Raw genomic sequence first — 16,212 nt, 5'->3', positions numbered from 1 at the left:
GGGCTAGAGTAGATGGTGGAAGCTTCATGGAGGAATTGGGACTTAATTTGACCTGAGCTCTGAAACAGGGATAGGATTTTGACAATGGAAAGGAGAGGGAGAGGTTTCCTTTCGCTATAGCATCAGGGAACCAAGGTAGGATTCAGTGTGTGTGTGTGTGTGTGTGTGTGTGTGTGTGTGTGTTTGTGTGTGTGTACAGAAATGACTATGAGTTAAACACAAAAGCCATCGATGAAAAATATTATTTTTAAAAAGAGAGAAAAAGGAAAGAAAGAGGAATTCTAGGAAGGGAAGTCAAGACAGTGAGGAGGTTGGTGAGAGTAGAAGGTTCGTGTTGGAGTATGGTATAAAAATAAGACTAGAAAGAGGAGTTTCATCTTTAAACTGATCGAGTCATTCAGACTCCCCATGCTTTAGGCCAGGGGTCAGCAAACTATAATAGAATTATTGAGGCTGGATTTGGCCTTCAGGCCCTAAGATATCCACCCCTTCTCTAGGCAATAAGGTTCAGGGATGCTGAGCCAAATTAGAAGGATCAATGATATCACAAGTCTTGTCTCTAACATACCATATCCTGAGGTAATGGGGAGCCAGTCAAGATTTTCGAACCATGGGAATGATAATGGTAAAAGTGCTATTAGAGGAAGACTAACTTGGTAGCATTGTGTAGACTGGATTGGAAGGCAGGATGGATCTAGCAATAACCAAAGTTTGAGGTGATGGGGACTTGGCCTAGGGTAAAAGTCAGTAACACAAAAGAGACATTTTCAAGGAAGAACTGAAGGCAGTTGGTAATTCCTCAGATATAGAGGATGGAGGCCATGGGTGATTCAGAGATGGCTCAAAGGTTTCTAGTTTCTATGACAAACAGAATATAACTGTGAACAGTTGGAGGCTTATCTGGTTATCTGAAATGCTTAAGGATGGATCTGCATGGATAGATCTTGCCAGAGGCTTGATTGTGTTTTGCTGCTCCTTGGATCTGGTCAATTTATTGGCTTTTTTCTCCCCTACCTCATTCCTTTCTTAAAAAGCTGGCATGGCTTACTCTCAGATTCCTTGTTGTTAGCTTTCTGTATTTTTATAATGGATTTTGTCCTCAGATAAAGCTATGTTGATTTTCACTGCAATCTGAGAAAGTGTTTGCTCTAAGGAACAGCAACATAGTGGTGGTGGCAGGAGAACAAAAGGGAATCTGTGAAACCAATTATCCTAGCCTTAACAAGGAGGCTCAATTAAGTTCTCTCAGGCAACACGAAGAGCAGCATCCTATGGACAGGCCACATCCAGCTCAGCCCCTTCTTCATGCTGTTTCTCCTGCCTAGAATACCCTCCCCCACCCTTTTCCCCCTTGTCCAAAGCCTGCTAATTCCTCAGTGAGGGACTTGTACAATTCCAATTTCTTCATCCTCACAGTATATCCCTGGATAGTAACTTACCTAGTAGATTCCTCATGGGTAGTTCCCTAACTCCTGTTTTATTCAGATCATAGTTGGAGAGCACAGAGAGGGCGTAAAAATTTTCGTACAACACATTTCCTCGGATGATCTGTAAGTTTTCCAAAGGAATTTTCTCTACTGCATTGAGAGCAATGAGCACATAGCCAGCAACCTCCTGGATGGTCTGGAGAAATAAAGAAGACATGTTTTTACACTTCTCTACATAATTATATGTCATCAGGGGAGCATAAGATTTCATTAGTTCACTCATTTATTCATTCATCCATGCAAACATTCAATCATTCAACAAGCATTTATTAAATGCCCATCGCATGTCAGTTGTAGAGTTCAGAGCTGCTAAAAACAACACCAATATTCCCTACTCTTAAGGAGCTTATATTCTATTTAAAGTGGGAAGGGATGGGGGAGACCACATAAATGCAGTAAATACAAAATTTATCCAGGGTAAATATAAAGGTATTTTGGGAAGGAGGGTAGAGCAGGATAAACTCTACGCAGAGGGCACCATTTAGGCTCAGCCTTGAAGGAAGCTGAGGATTCTCCCAAGTGGAAGTATGAAGTGCATTGGAAGCATGGTGATCAGGTTGGCAAGGGCATGGAGGCATGGAGGCCACTCATTGTGCATGTTATTACGTTGAACATGCGCAGCATGAGAATAGTATGTAAATGCATAAAACAGTATACAAAAGATAACTGTATTAAAACTAATTGGGAGCTAACCCACTTAATTTAGGATTTAGATAAATTATGACAGATTTTCCTTTACAAAAGTCAATGAGCCTTAAAGAAGACCTCTCTTGATTAATTTAGAAGCCCACTAAGTCTCTTGGCTCTGTCATTTGACCAGGCAGTTCAATATATAGAAACCTTCTTATTTGCCTAAAATTAGATGAAAAAGGAAAACTCAAGGCCTGATCTCCTGCACTTTTCCTGGTACTTAAATAAAATTCCACCCATCAAACCCACCACCCTCACCTCCATGAAGCCACCATGAACTCTAAAATTACAATTAGAGAGAGAGTTCAAAATATTCCCAGGATCCAAACCTTCCCATATGTGGGCATTCTATTTCAGTTTGTTTTGAAAACACAACATGTAGCTAGAGTATGACCTAACAAATATTTCCTATTGACATAGATCTGTCTTGAAATCTTAATTCCTGGATCCAAAGTACATTGGAGCCTAACTCCATGACAATCCTTTTATTGCCCATGCGATCTCTCATTTACCCTATTTTCGGGGGTGGGATGAAGAGGACAATCAGCTCTGTCACACTCACCTTGAGGAAGGAAAGGTCGTAATTTTTTTGGACGTAGGTAATTTCCAAATTTCCAAGCACCACCTCACAGTTATTGAACATCCTCTGGAGACTCAGGAAGTGGTCCTCAAAAGTACCCAACTGAGTAAGCTTGTTACTTGTTCCTTGGCAAACTGTAGAGAGAGTGGGGAGAGAAGGAAAATGATGTCTCGTGAAATACCGGGAGTGGATTAGAAACAACACATATAGAACATGTGGGCATGACCTAAGTGATACAGAATTCTGGGAAAAGGACAGCTACCCACAGAGATAAGTGCCCTTTACTTAATAATTATAATTAGGCCACTCATTGTGGTGTTAACTCCAAACTACAGGGCTGTTGACTCGGTATATAGTCTATTTGATTGCTAGAACTATTTCTGTATGGATATACACTTTACTCTGAAAATTGGTCAGAGTTTCTAAAAATCTTCATTGCTTTGATACAATTCCACCAATTAATTTTTTTTAAAGTTGCATGCCTTTTATTTTATTTTTTTACAATTCACTGTTTCCTAGTGTAATGATCCTTCCTCACAGAACCCTCCCTTATAACAAAGAAGAACAGTTAAACAAAAACAGTGCACATAGCAATTGTTTCTAAGAGCTTAAGCAAGCTTCCATACACAGTACGGTTCTTCTGGGACCAAGACTTATTACTGCATTTACATGAAATCATAAAGTTCAAGTTGAAAAGCATCTTAGAAGGCACCTAGTCTAACCCACTCATTTGACAGAGCCAGAGAAGCTTAATCTAGGTAGTATGATAAAGGGAACACCTGGATTGGAGGAAAGGAGACTTGAGTTCAAATCCTGTCTCAGATACTTCCTAGCTGCATGACCCTGTGCAAGTCACTTAACCTCTGTTTGCCTCAGTTTCCTTATTTGTAAAATGGGGATAATAAAATAGGTCCTCCTTCCCAGGGTTGTGTTGAGGATTAAATGACAGAATAATTGTAAAATGCTTAGTATGGTGACTGGCACATAATATTGTTGTGCCACCATTTAGTCGTATCTGAATCTTTGTGATCCCATTTGGGATTTTCTTGGTAGAGATATGGGAGTGGCTTGCCATTTCCTTCTCCAGCTCATTTTACAGTTGAGGAAACTGAGGTAAACAGGGTTAAGTGACTTGCCCAGGATCACATAGCTAGTGTCTGAGGCCAGATGTGAACTCATGTCTTCCTGACTCTAGTCCTGGTGCTCTATCCACTGCACCACCTGACTGTCCCACAATAATAATTTATGGAGGACATGGTAAGTGCTGTATAAATGTTAACTATTATTATTATTAAGACCCATATCCTTTTAGTATTGTTTCCAATTACATTATTATAGTCATTGAGTGTATTCTCTTGTTTCTTTCATTGATCTGCATCAGCTCGAACAAGCCTTCCCATGTTTCTTTGAACTCCTCTAGAATTCCATTTCTATGTAGATCGACAGGGAAAATGTTAAATTCTAAATTAAAACCCTTTTATCCCTGCACACATATGCACGTACCCTAAACCCTTAGAATTAAAGTGAAAAACCCAATTCTACAAGGAGATGACTATGAATTCTCCCTACTTGCAGGCACTCTCAGTATTTTATTGCTAAGAGCAGCACTGATACCAATAAAACACATTCAAACAATGATCAAAGGCCCCTTCTGCCAGACAGTTTCTGACTTATTTTATATAACAAAGAACTGGGACTAACAGAGATTCAGGTGTAAAAAAAATCCATTAATAACAGGTACACAATAATTTCGCCTATATAATGCCAAGCATCTGGGAAAAGACTGAAACATTTAGTCACTAGTCAGATGCTTGATCGGCATCTTCCCCAGATGGTAGACAGATTTTTTTTTTTATCCAGAAGTTTGGTATCACGTACATACAACTTGAGAAGATATTGGCCTCTCTATAAAGGATAGTATATGAAGTTAATAGAAGAAAGAGACCAGGATCTGCAGTGAGCAGAGAGAAAATCCTGATAACAAAGTATTTAAAAATATTTACTTATTTAACTCGCTCTGCAGCAAAGCTAGAGTAAGGAGGAGGTGTTATTTAAAAAAAAGAGAAGCAACAAAACTGGTCTCAGAATAATCACCACTTTATTTTTTACTGAGCTAAAATTAAAATTACTTTTTTCATGAGATGGGGAGTCTGATCCTGAAACAATGCAAATTCACATTTTGAGAGAGCCTTTCTGTGTAGTCTGCCCAGAGAAGAGAAATGTTCTGAATACAAAACAATCCTTTTTTCAGTATGACGCATGCATTGCTGGTTGTTGGAAGTACAAGTACCATACAGCCATCAGTTCTATTTACCAAGAGCAGGGGGAGAGAGAGAGGGAAAGGGAAAGGGGGAAGTGATTTAGTTAGCCACTATGTGTGTTTCACAGATGGATGAATCAATTCCAATAAGAGGGATGTCCAGGAATGTAGACCAGAGGGGTCAACGTCTTACCTTCGCTGATGATGAGTTGACTCAACACTGAGCCAAAAAATATATTTTCCTTTATTTTTACTTTTGTTTTGTGTGTGTGTGTGTGTGTGTGTGTGTGTGTGTGTGTGTGTGTATGTGTGTATATTATAACTGGTAAAGAGTGAAAAATCTAATTAAGTTTATACAGTATATGTGTGTATATGTATGTACACATATATGCATATATATCGTGTGTGTGTACTTGGTTGTGTCCAACTCTTTGTGACCATATCATCTGTGGAGTTTTCTTGCCAAAGATACTGGAGGGGTTTGCCATTTCCTTCTCCAGTGTATTAAGGCCATAGAGTTGCCTCCTAAGCAAACAGAGGTTAAGTGCTTTGCCCAAGGTCACACTGCTAGTAAATGTCTGACTCCAGAGTTGAGCTTCCTGACTCCAGGCCCAGAGCTCTATCCACTAGGCTACCTAGATGCTCTCTCAACAAAACCACCACCACCACACATATAGACACAAACATCCATATACAAACACACATATATACATACGTACATTATATATCATACACGTGTACATATGTAAGTATGGATGTACATATACCAAAATCTCATTTGAGCCTATCAACAACCCTATGAGGTAGGTATTATAGGTGTCATTCCCATTTAATGGACGAGGAAGCTGACTTTAAGTGACTTGCCCAAGGTCACACAGCTAGTAAGTGTCAAGCCTGAGATTTGAACTCAGGACTTCCTCATTACAGATTGCATTCTGCCAGCTATGCTGAGCTGCCTCTCACACCAAGGGTTTATGACTTTGAGCATATTACTTAATAAGTAAGCTGTTTACTGTGGGCAAGTTTCACTTTATCCCCTGGGAAGCCAGCCAAGTGTTCACCAGAGGCAGTGAAATGATCAAGGCCCATGATTGACAGCTATAACTTTAAGAGAAAAAGGAGAATTATTTAGAAAAGGTCTATTTACAACCTAGGTATTTGAAAGACATGTGTCAAGAAAAGTAAAATAGAAAGAGGACTTTTGGGGGGAAGGAGTGGTCATAGTAAAGGCTGTGCTTTGAACACAAAAATTACCTTGAGAGTAAAGAAATATGTCCTATGGCTTTGGAAACTGGATTCAAAATTGGCCAGATTCCTTCTCCTTCCCTTCCTCCCCCCACCCTTGGGGGGGTACAGTGCTGCTGCTGAGATTACACATGGCCCAGTCATGCAAAGCCATGAAAATTAGGCTTAAAGTCAATAAGGCAGCCTTGTAACTTCATTCCCAGTGAGCAGCTGACACATTTTTCCTCTTCTGGAAAACTGGGACACTAAGGAAACATTTCTAAATATGTTTGTATAGTCTATGTTTCTTAATTTCCTCTCTCCATGTTGACCCCTCCTTCCATGTTGAATTTCCTAAACATCAGCATGTGACTCTTGCATCCTACATAACTTGACCACAAAAATGAGCCATGTGCTCAGACACCTCTGAAACAAACCGAATCATCTCCAAAAAACATCAGGCATGGACCAATCTACTCACCCTGCATAATCCGATGGGGATTCCCCCACCTCCTCCCCCAACTCATGAATCTGCTCATAAGAAGACTCAAAAAACATTTCCATGATGATTATCAGTAGTAGTAAGACAGAGGCTTTGTATGTTTACATACTTGATGATCAGACAATTCCAGAAGCCTTCTCATAATAACTTTCGATCGAACCAATCAATTGCTGTCCTCCTGTGCTAGTGCCCAAATGGCTGGCACCCAGGGAAATGGCTAGCTCTGAATGCCCCTACAAATTAGGAAGTAGGTCTAACTGCCTTATGGCCAAAGACTACTTGATTATTTCTGGTGCGCATCTTCTTAAAGATACCATCAGGACTAAGCTTTCTGTGCAACACTTCAATTTTTTAACAAACAGTCAACATAACTCTAGATACAAATACATGCGTATGTGCAATCCAGGAACATATAGATATATCTTGATCATTTTAAAGACCTACAGTTTTTTCTGGGCCTAACTTTGTAGATAGCCTTTGAAAGTTGTCAGGGAAGAAATATTCATCACTCTGCTGTCAATCTTATGAAAAATTTCTCTGAATTCTTCTAGACTGGTCCTTGGACAACACATCTCACTGGGTCCATATTCAAATCCCTCCCAGCTTGACAGGAACTGCCAAAACCTGCCCTTTGCTAGCATAGACTTCAAGAATTGAGCATTGCCTTCAATCCAGGATGAAACATTGGTATCATGGTATTTTAATAATAAATATGTAATGTATATATACTATACCTCTCTAGCTCTTCTTTCATACATTAATCACCAGTTAGCATTTCTTAAAACAACCATTCTGTCACTGCATATGACAAGAGAGGGAAATACTTTGTTGAACTAATGGAGATGGAAGCTAAAAGAACTGGAGGAGAAAGATAAGGGAGGAAGAGAACCTGGTATATAAGAAAAAGTCTCTGAAATCGAATTAGCAGAGCTACGGAAAAAATGGGAGAACTCAGTATAACCCATCTGAGGGGGAAGAAGGGAAGTGGTAGGGAGGAGAATTTCTTGACATCAGCCAAAGAAATCCTGGGAGGAGGTAGCACTTTGTCTATAAAGGGTGGCTCCAAATTGGGTATTTGTAGTTCTTGTAATTACAAATGTTTCTGAGAATACATTTTATTTATTATAAATAGTCATATTCCTGAAATGTAAACTCTAACTTTTAAAATTCAACTTAACAAATATTTAGTAAGGAAGGCCCTGTGCCAGGCACTGGGAGAGATGCCTTCATGGAACTGAGTACAGGAGGGATTTTCCTGAGCTCGAGGCTCATGGTCCATTCCAGTGTAACCTAGCAGTGTAACCTTGAAACTATTATGTAACTCGTATGTGTGCATGTACACATGTGTGAGTATGCATAAATGTATGTATTGTATCTCCAAATGGCATATCGGTTTATCCAAAAACAGCCTGAATTTATACCATTTTCAGATTCCACATAAAACCTAGGACAGTGCTGAATACATACTAGCCAATCCAATTGCCCAAATATTAAGCGGCACAATAAAAAAAAAAAAATACAATGCTAGACCCTAGGAATAAAGAGAAAAAAAAGAAAAAAAAATCTCTGCCTACCATGGGGCAAAGGCAGGTAGGGGGAGGCATACGTTTACACAGATAAGTAAATACTACAAAATTTTAGGAGAGAGAGCTCTATAACTATCGAGATTAGAAAGGGCTTCCCATAGGAAACCACACCTGAGATGAGTCTGGAAGGAAGGTAAGGAATCTAAGGGGTGGAAGTAAGGAGGGAGCGTACTACAGGCATGGAGGATAGATGGTTTCTGCAAAGGCAGGAGAGGTTGGCTGACCTGAATCGATTATCTAAAAAGCAGATAGGTGTGTGTACACACACACACACACAGACACACACACACACACACACACACACACACACACAATGTACCTGTAGTTTCAAGTGGGAAAATAATGAGATGAAGAGCCAATTCTGTCTAATTCCAGCTAAACTCTCATCCCACCAATACCGATCTGAAATAGTAAAAAGCTTTTGGGAAACCTTGACACTGCGCTTATAGCTTGGGGAAACAGAACACCAGACCAGTGACATTGTTGATGTCGTTTATGTCTACTTTATGTACCAAGTACAGTTCGAGTATGAAGTAGATGGGCTTTCATTGTCTCTTGGTGTTATTATGATATTTAAACCCCGCAGAGACCTCGTTTAACGGGAGACTTATTGGGGCTGGGGGGTCTTTTGTTGTTTACTTTTCAGTCATGTCCGACTCTTCATGGCCTAGATTGAGGTTTTCTTGGCAAAGATACTGGAGCGGTTTGCTAAGTCCTTCTCCAGATCATTTTACAGATGAAGAAACTGAGGCAAATAGAGTAAAGTGACTTGCCCAGGGTCACACAGCTAGTAAGTGCCTGAGGCTAGATTTGAACTTGGGAAGATAAGTCTTTTGGACTCCAGGCCTGATACTCTATCCACTTTGCCACTACCTGGATTTTTTTCCTCATTTCTAGGACAGCAATTGTAACACTTTATTTCATTCCTCCCTCCCAGTGGGCGAGGTCACACAAGGTTCTGGGAGGGCTTGCTGCCATCGACGGGTCCTACCAAGCTGGTAAAGCTGTGGGTACAGCTGCCTGGAGCCCACCTTAGCCAATTTCAGAGAGGCTTATTGCCACAAGGATAGACAGCAGGGGTTGGGAGTTTTGGGCCACAGCCATTCATCGAGGCTAAATGGCCCAGGCTAAGGAGTCAGAGGGGTTGTGCACTGTCACAGAGGAGGGAGCAAATGCACTCAAGTACTGAAACATTTAAAGTGTCATTTAAAAAAATCTGAGGATCCTAAAATTAGAGCTGGAAGGGAGGTCAATCCCCTTCTTTTACAGATGAAGGAACTGAGACTTTGAGAGGCTGCAGTCACTTCTACAAACAAGGTCACAAGTAAGTTGAAGAGCCAAGATTTGAACCAAGGTCCTGTTCCTCCAAATCCAGTGTTCCTGCCACTTTTCCATTGACAAGGCACCACTTCCCCCCCACCCACCTCCCAACTGCTATATCATGTGAAACAAAACTCAGAATTGCCTGGCTTTTTTTTTTCTAGGTCATCATCTCTGATATTGTCTTAGTTATTCCTCTAAACCAGGAATTGTGAATCTGGGTTTTTTGTTTGTTTTGTGGATCTCTTCTTAGAATAATGTTCTGAAGTAATTGAAGGCAATGTTAAATTTCAGTTGGCTGTTGGTGAAAAGATCTTTTTTTCCTATCCAAGTTCTTGGACCCCCCCCCACCCCCCCCAACTCTGTTCGTGGCAAGGGAGTCGGTAGATGCTGAGATAAGAAACCTTGCTTCAAACCAACTGTAGCAAGTCCAAAGCACTAGTAAGTTTTCAAGAAATCTTGTTGGAATCCAATGCCCATCAAACTCCATCTACATCAATGCTTTTGATTGAAAATTGACAAAATTAAGTCTCTACTATCTTGCAGACCAACAATCATGGATTTTGATGAGATGTGCAGTCTTTATTGAAAGAATATTTTGTGTTTGAAGAAGACTGAGGGACAGATGACACATGCATGTGTTTCTATTTCTCAAATCTCAAATTTCTCAAAATCCTTTACAAGCATTCAATCTATCTTTATAAAAAGCATAAACAGTAACATATGTGGTCTGCCGGGTATTTTCCTCCTGGAGATATCATGAGTAAGCAACTCCTCATCACTGGCCAGGGTTCTATTTTTTTTTAACCATTCAGCAGGGACTTAACGGCTGCTTATTCACATAGAGGAATATTTTTCAAATGAATAATGCCACTTCCTCTTCCAGAGGTCTATAAGCCAGAAACACTGCTTAACCTTCACCCCCTCCACCTTCCTCCTCATTACTAAATCTGTGCTTCTGATTTTGGGTCAAACTTCAGAGCTCTGTCTTTTGAATCTACTATTGGAGACCTAACAATGAGGACAAGGACCAGTCCAAAAAATACATTTGAGTCCCAATATGTCTATTGTCCTTTAATGGTGGGAGAATATTTTATTTCCCTCATGGGTGAGTGATGAGATTGGGAGAGCATTGATTTGGACCTTAGCAGATAAAATAGTTTTCTGACCACTGCCCCCATGATCCTTCCTTGCTTTCTCAATCACATTAAAATCAATGGTATCAGCAGTATGGGGTTGAATGGAATAGAAGTCTTCTTGGAATACAAAAGTCAGAAGGAACAACTTAATAATAATAATAATAGTAATAATAATAATAATAATAACAAAATAATGCATATAGGTAGCAGTGGGTAGCAGATAGAGGGCTGGACCTGGAATCAGGATGGGCTGGGTTTAAATCCCACCTCTGACATTTACTAGGTACCTGATCAAGGTTAAGTCCCTTAATAGACACCAGGTGATTCATCAAAGTTTATTTACTATCTATAGACGGTTTGAAAATACTCACAAAATCACAAATCCTAGGTTTAATGCTTGTACACCATATTATACAACCATACCTACTATCAGAAATGTTACTAAGAATATACTTTGTTGAAAGGACAAATGTCTAGTCGTGAGTTCGTTTTTCCCCTATCCAAAAGTGCCTTTGGCTATTGTTACCTTGGGGTAGAAATTTTAAGAAATTTCCTCTTGGAGTAAATGTACTTATTATATTCAGTATGTGTCAGATGCATAGTAAAGATGAATACCTAGACTAGGTGACCACCTATGCCATGTGGCCTGTGGTTGAACTCAACGTCTGTCAATACCGCAGTATTTTTCTACCAGCCCGACATAGTATCTAACACAGAATTTGGAACACAGTAAAAACTTAACAAGTGGTTGCTGATAGAATGATTGCCTGAAGTTCCTATGATTCTTCATAGAATCATGGATTTAGAGCTGAAAGATACCTTAGAGTTCATCTGACCCAATCCCCTCACTTATAAAGACACCAAGAGAAACTGAGGTTGCACAGAAAGTAAGTAGCAGAACCAGGCTTTGAACCCAGATGCTCAAAACTCTAAATTGAGCATTTTTCACCAATGACTTAACTTTTAATTTGCTGCACTTTCTCATAAAACATATATATAGACATATTATCTAGGTAGATAATAAGGGTAGGAAACTATTCTGTCTCCATTGTTTTCACTAAAACAGTACAATGGGGATTAGTTTACCAAATTGGCAAATGATCACCTTAGCAAACAGATGCCTGGAGGGATGAGTCAAATAAGCTTTAATTATGTAATGAAAGGAAGAGTTGTAGATATAAATTATAGGTCACTATCCAGGTGAGACACTGAAGTATGGGAAGAGGAAATGAAGAAAGAAAAATTCTGAAGTGTAGGGAAAGACATGTTGATGATAAATGTCACTAGATTGGAAGTTCAGCTTCCGGTGGGAAGGAGAACGTAGAAGAAAACTTACAATTCTAGACATCCAAAAATGTTGTTTTTCTTTTCCCCCTTAGAATCATACAATCATATTCAGAAGGGACCTGAGAAGTCATCTAGTCATGTTTTTACTGGAAGCATGAATCTCATCCATGTTCTGAGAAGTTGCTGTTCATTTCCTTTTGAAGGCCTCCAGTGATAACACCCTGTCTATAGTAACAACCCACTGCATTTTTGGACAGCTCTAATTGTTAGGGAATGTTTCATTATTTTGATCCCAAATCTACCTCCCTTTAATTTCCAATTAATTAATTAAATTAAATTTAATAATCATATAATATATAACAAATATAATAATTAAAATTAATAATTCCAATTCAAAATTAATTAAATTAATTTAAATTGTCCTGCTTTCTAGGGGAACTTGCAATGTCTTTAGAATGTTCAGGTACTGAAGTTTTCTATTACTAGAGAATTCAATCCAGTAAGAATAGCCTTACAAACACAGTGCTGTGCAAGGAGGATATAAAAGACGCGATCACCAAGTCCCACTCCCTACTCTCAAAAGAGCTTATAATCTTGTCGAGGGGATCAGATTTAGACAAAATATTACAAATATAAATTACAAAGATAGTATATAGTAAATGTAATCAAGTGAGGTGGAGAAGAAACCTGGCCTAATTACCCATTATTTATCTGGAAAGGTTGGTCATAGGCTCAGGAAAACTTGGGTTTAAGGCCTGCCTCTGACATATACTGATTGTATGACTATGGGTGAGTCACTTAATGATAGCCAGACTTTATATAATACTCTAAGATCTGCAAAGTTTTCATTTTATCTTTTACCTCTCAGTATTCCAAGGCATGCCTCCTCGATCACTGCCTTGTTGAGGCATCGGACACAACTGAACAAATGAACAAACCCAAGCCAAGTCTGCATCATTGGAGGGAGTTTCCACAGTGAAAATTCCCTATACTAGTTAAATCACAGTTTTAGAGGGAGGAGGAAAAATCATCAAATAGGGTACGGATGATAAGTTCGATGAGTTACCAGGAAGGGGAAGGATCAGTGATTGTTAGAGTTATTGGAAACGGCTTCATAGAGGAGCAAAGATAGTCTCTATAGCAACATCCTAATATGAACGTGACATTCTCTGATTTATCGCAGTGATTAAAGTTGGAAGAACCCTTTCATAGAATCATAGATTAAGAGCTGGAAGAGATGATAGAGGCCATCTAGTCCAATGACCTCATTTTACAGGTGAGTAGCTCAGAGGCTCAAGGAGCTCATTGAAGCACCTTCTCAAGGTGATACTGGCAATAAGCAGCTGAGCCAGAATTTGAATGTAAGCTCTCTGGTTCCAAGCTCTGCATTCACTATAGCACCCTGCCCCCATTTCCTGATATTTCCTTCCTGTACCTTCCTCAATGTATTTTTTTCCTCACTAATACATCTTCTGGGTGTCACTGCATCTACTCTAATTTATGGTGTATAAAGAATGTTTCCTTTAGTCCAGAATGTGAAAGACAGCTGAACATGCTTTCACTGATTTGTAAAAAGAAGAGAAAGCAATAATAATGTTCTCTCTGCCCTTTTCCTTTTAAAAGGAAGAAAGGAAGAACAGAGAGGTATTATGGTATAGTGCATAGGGCATCAGACTTGGAGGCAGAAAGACCTGAGTTCAAATCCCAAATCAGACATTTACTAGCAGATATTGTGAAATAAATCAGCAAACATTTATTGAGTTTGCTATGTAGGGGCCGCTAGGTGGTGCCGAGAGTAGAGCACCAGCCCTGTAGTCAGGAGGACCTGCGTTCAAATTCGGCCTCAGACACTTGACACACTTACTAACTGTGTGAACTTGGGCAAGTCACCTAACCCCAATTGCCCTGCCTTCTCCCTCCCCCCCCCCCTTACAAAAAAAGTTTGCTATGTTCCAGGCACTGTGGTAAGTACATATTTGGATAGAAGTTTAAAAAAATAAAATCAGTCCCTGTCACTGAAGAACTCTGCCTCAGAACCCTCATCTGTGAAATGAAAGGGCTATAAATCTATGAGAATGAATGTGCTTTTCAGCAGAGTTGCCCCATAATTCAAGCACATAGGACTCTTATCAATTGTCTGTGTAAAGGGGAGCAGATGTCTTCCAATTTGGGGGTACTTTGCATCAAAATCTGGTTCTCTCTTGAAGGTCCTTTCTGCCAACAACCAATATCCCATGGGCCAATGGACCATGGGAAAATGAAAATTTTCGTTTGCATTTGCTTTTAGTGCTCCAAGAAAAACAACCAGATATTTTCACAGAAGTGCCAAATGGTGTTAACCCATATGCTCAGGGAATGTAAGAAGGAGACAACCATCAGGAGGGGTTATTACAGCCTGAGAGATTTGCTCTGTAGCCTTTGTACCACCATACATTCCCAGCTTCCTCTCCTGTCCAGACTTTCCTGGAAGAAGTAATTCCTGAATGCCAGTCTTGCAGAGGGAGAAACAAAGCCACACGAAAGCTGAGACTATGACGAGCAACTCCGGGTGAACAATCACATAACCAAAGGAAAATTTGGGGAATATCTTCCCCAACTTAGTGCACTGGGAAGTCCCCTGGTGATAACTATAAAAGAGCAAGATTTTGAATCCCTTATTTCAAGTTAAACAAGCAGATTCATGGGCCCAAAGGAAACAAAGAATTGGCTGATAATAAGGAAAAGGATATTCAGTTATACTGAAAAGGGAAAAGAGGTGAGATGTGAAGGACAGAATTCACTCTGCAGACATTTTCAAATTTCTTGGCCAACTCATGCCTGGGATTTGCTATTTCACATTGGAATTAGTTCTACATAGTAGCCACAGTCTCTAAGCTTTTATTGCAGAGAATAAAGAAAGGGGGGTGGAAAAGAACAAAAATATTTTCCCCCTCACCCTGGATAAACTGCTGACCTGATTCCACCAATCAGAAGACTGCTTTGTTTTTCATCTCTTCCTGGGGGGTTGCACTAATTTTTTCAGACCCTTGAAGGGATCAGTGTCAGACAACTAAGGCCTTTAGTGTCTGTCAGCCATGGACCCAGTTGAACAGTGGAAGGCAGAGCCAAACAACTCTGAATCTTAGTTACATGAAGCCATCCAAGTTGGAACAACCAGGTGTTTTGGCATAGCGACCTATTACAGAAATACAGAATCTCAGAGCTGGAAGAGATCCAGTCCAACCTATTCTGGAATAAAAAGTCTAACCTAATCCTGAATCAAAACTTTTACAGAAACCCTGACAAATGATCCTGCAGTCATGTTGTTAAAGATCTTCAATAACCAGGAAATCAAAAATTCCACATCTCATGCCGCCATCTTGTTGTATGTCACACAAGATTCATCTTTACCTTCGGTTTCCTCACCTGTACAATGAAGAGATTGGACTAGCTGTCCTCTAAAAGTCTTTCTAGCTCCAAGTCTAATACGCTCTATTCAGAGAAGCGTTCATTTATCCCACCTTTTCATGTTTGTTTTTAGCCATTCCTATTTCTATACTAAAACATTCCCTCATGGAAAATAATGTTTTAAAGTCATAACAAAATGATTTAATTTCTCCTTATTGGTAGGATTAGGTCCATAAAAATAAAACTGCTGGATTTAACAAAAAAAAAGCCAGCAATAACCACATCTGGGGAATTTCAGAAAGGAACAAAACAATTAAGAAAAAGACGGGGAATGTCCCCGAGAGGACTAGTAGAGAACATACAACTGCAGATGTTTTATGAGAAAACTGGCTGTAAATTTTTAACCAACACTAACTCAGAGAGAGGTTTCAATTGTATAGGGTCTGAAAGAACATTCTATTTGGGAATTTTAGACAGAGTCACACGAGAGCTTTAAACAATCACTGCTACAGGTTGCCTAGCCATGGGATTTGGACCATTAGGAAAAAATACTACAGTTTAAAATAGAAATATTTACATGATCTAATGATAAGTACATATTATATGATAAGTAACAGGGAGATGGAGAACAAAGTTGATATGATACTTAGCCTCTGTCATCTTAAACAGACTAGAGCATCCCACAGTTTGAAGGCTATGAAAGTTCATGTATATGAAGCGATATAGTGGCCAAGGTGTGATATACACATA

General features: G+C 39.6%; 1 protein-coding gene across 2 annotated transcripts in view; it reads right to left on the bottom strand.

Annotated features, from left to right (window-relative positions):
* EGFR (epidermal growth factor receptor) overlaps positions 1 to 16,212 on the bottom strand; it is a 242,471-nt gene that overhangs the window by 76,899 nt on the left and 149,360 nt on the right. For both annotated transcript variants that reach the window (XM_036739422.1, XM_036739423.1), the window contains exons 2-3: positions 2,740 to 2,891; positions 1,440 to 1,623 (exon numbers count right to left, since the gene is read on the bottom strand). In XM_036739422.1, coding sequence (XP_036595317.1) covers positions 1,440 to 1,623; positions 2,740 to 2,891 — 336 coding nt within the window. The remainder of the gene's footprint in view (positions 1 to 1,439; positions 1,624 to 2,739; positions 2,892 to 16,212) is intronic.

Source organism: Trichosurus vulpecula, chromosome 9 (assembly GCF_011100635.1).
Source record: "Trichosurus vulpecula isolate mTriVul1 chromosome 9, mTriVul1.pri, whole genome shotgun sequence".
NCBI lineage: Eukaryota > Metazoa > Chordata > Mammalia > Diprotodontia > Phalangeridae > Trichosurus > Trichosurus vulpecula.
Note: the sequence above shows the minus strand (reverse complement) of the source record. Positions and strands in the feature narration are given on the sequence as shown.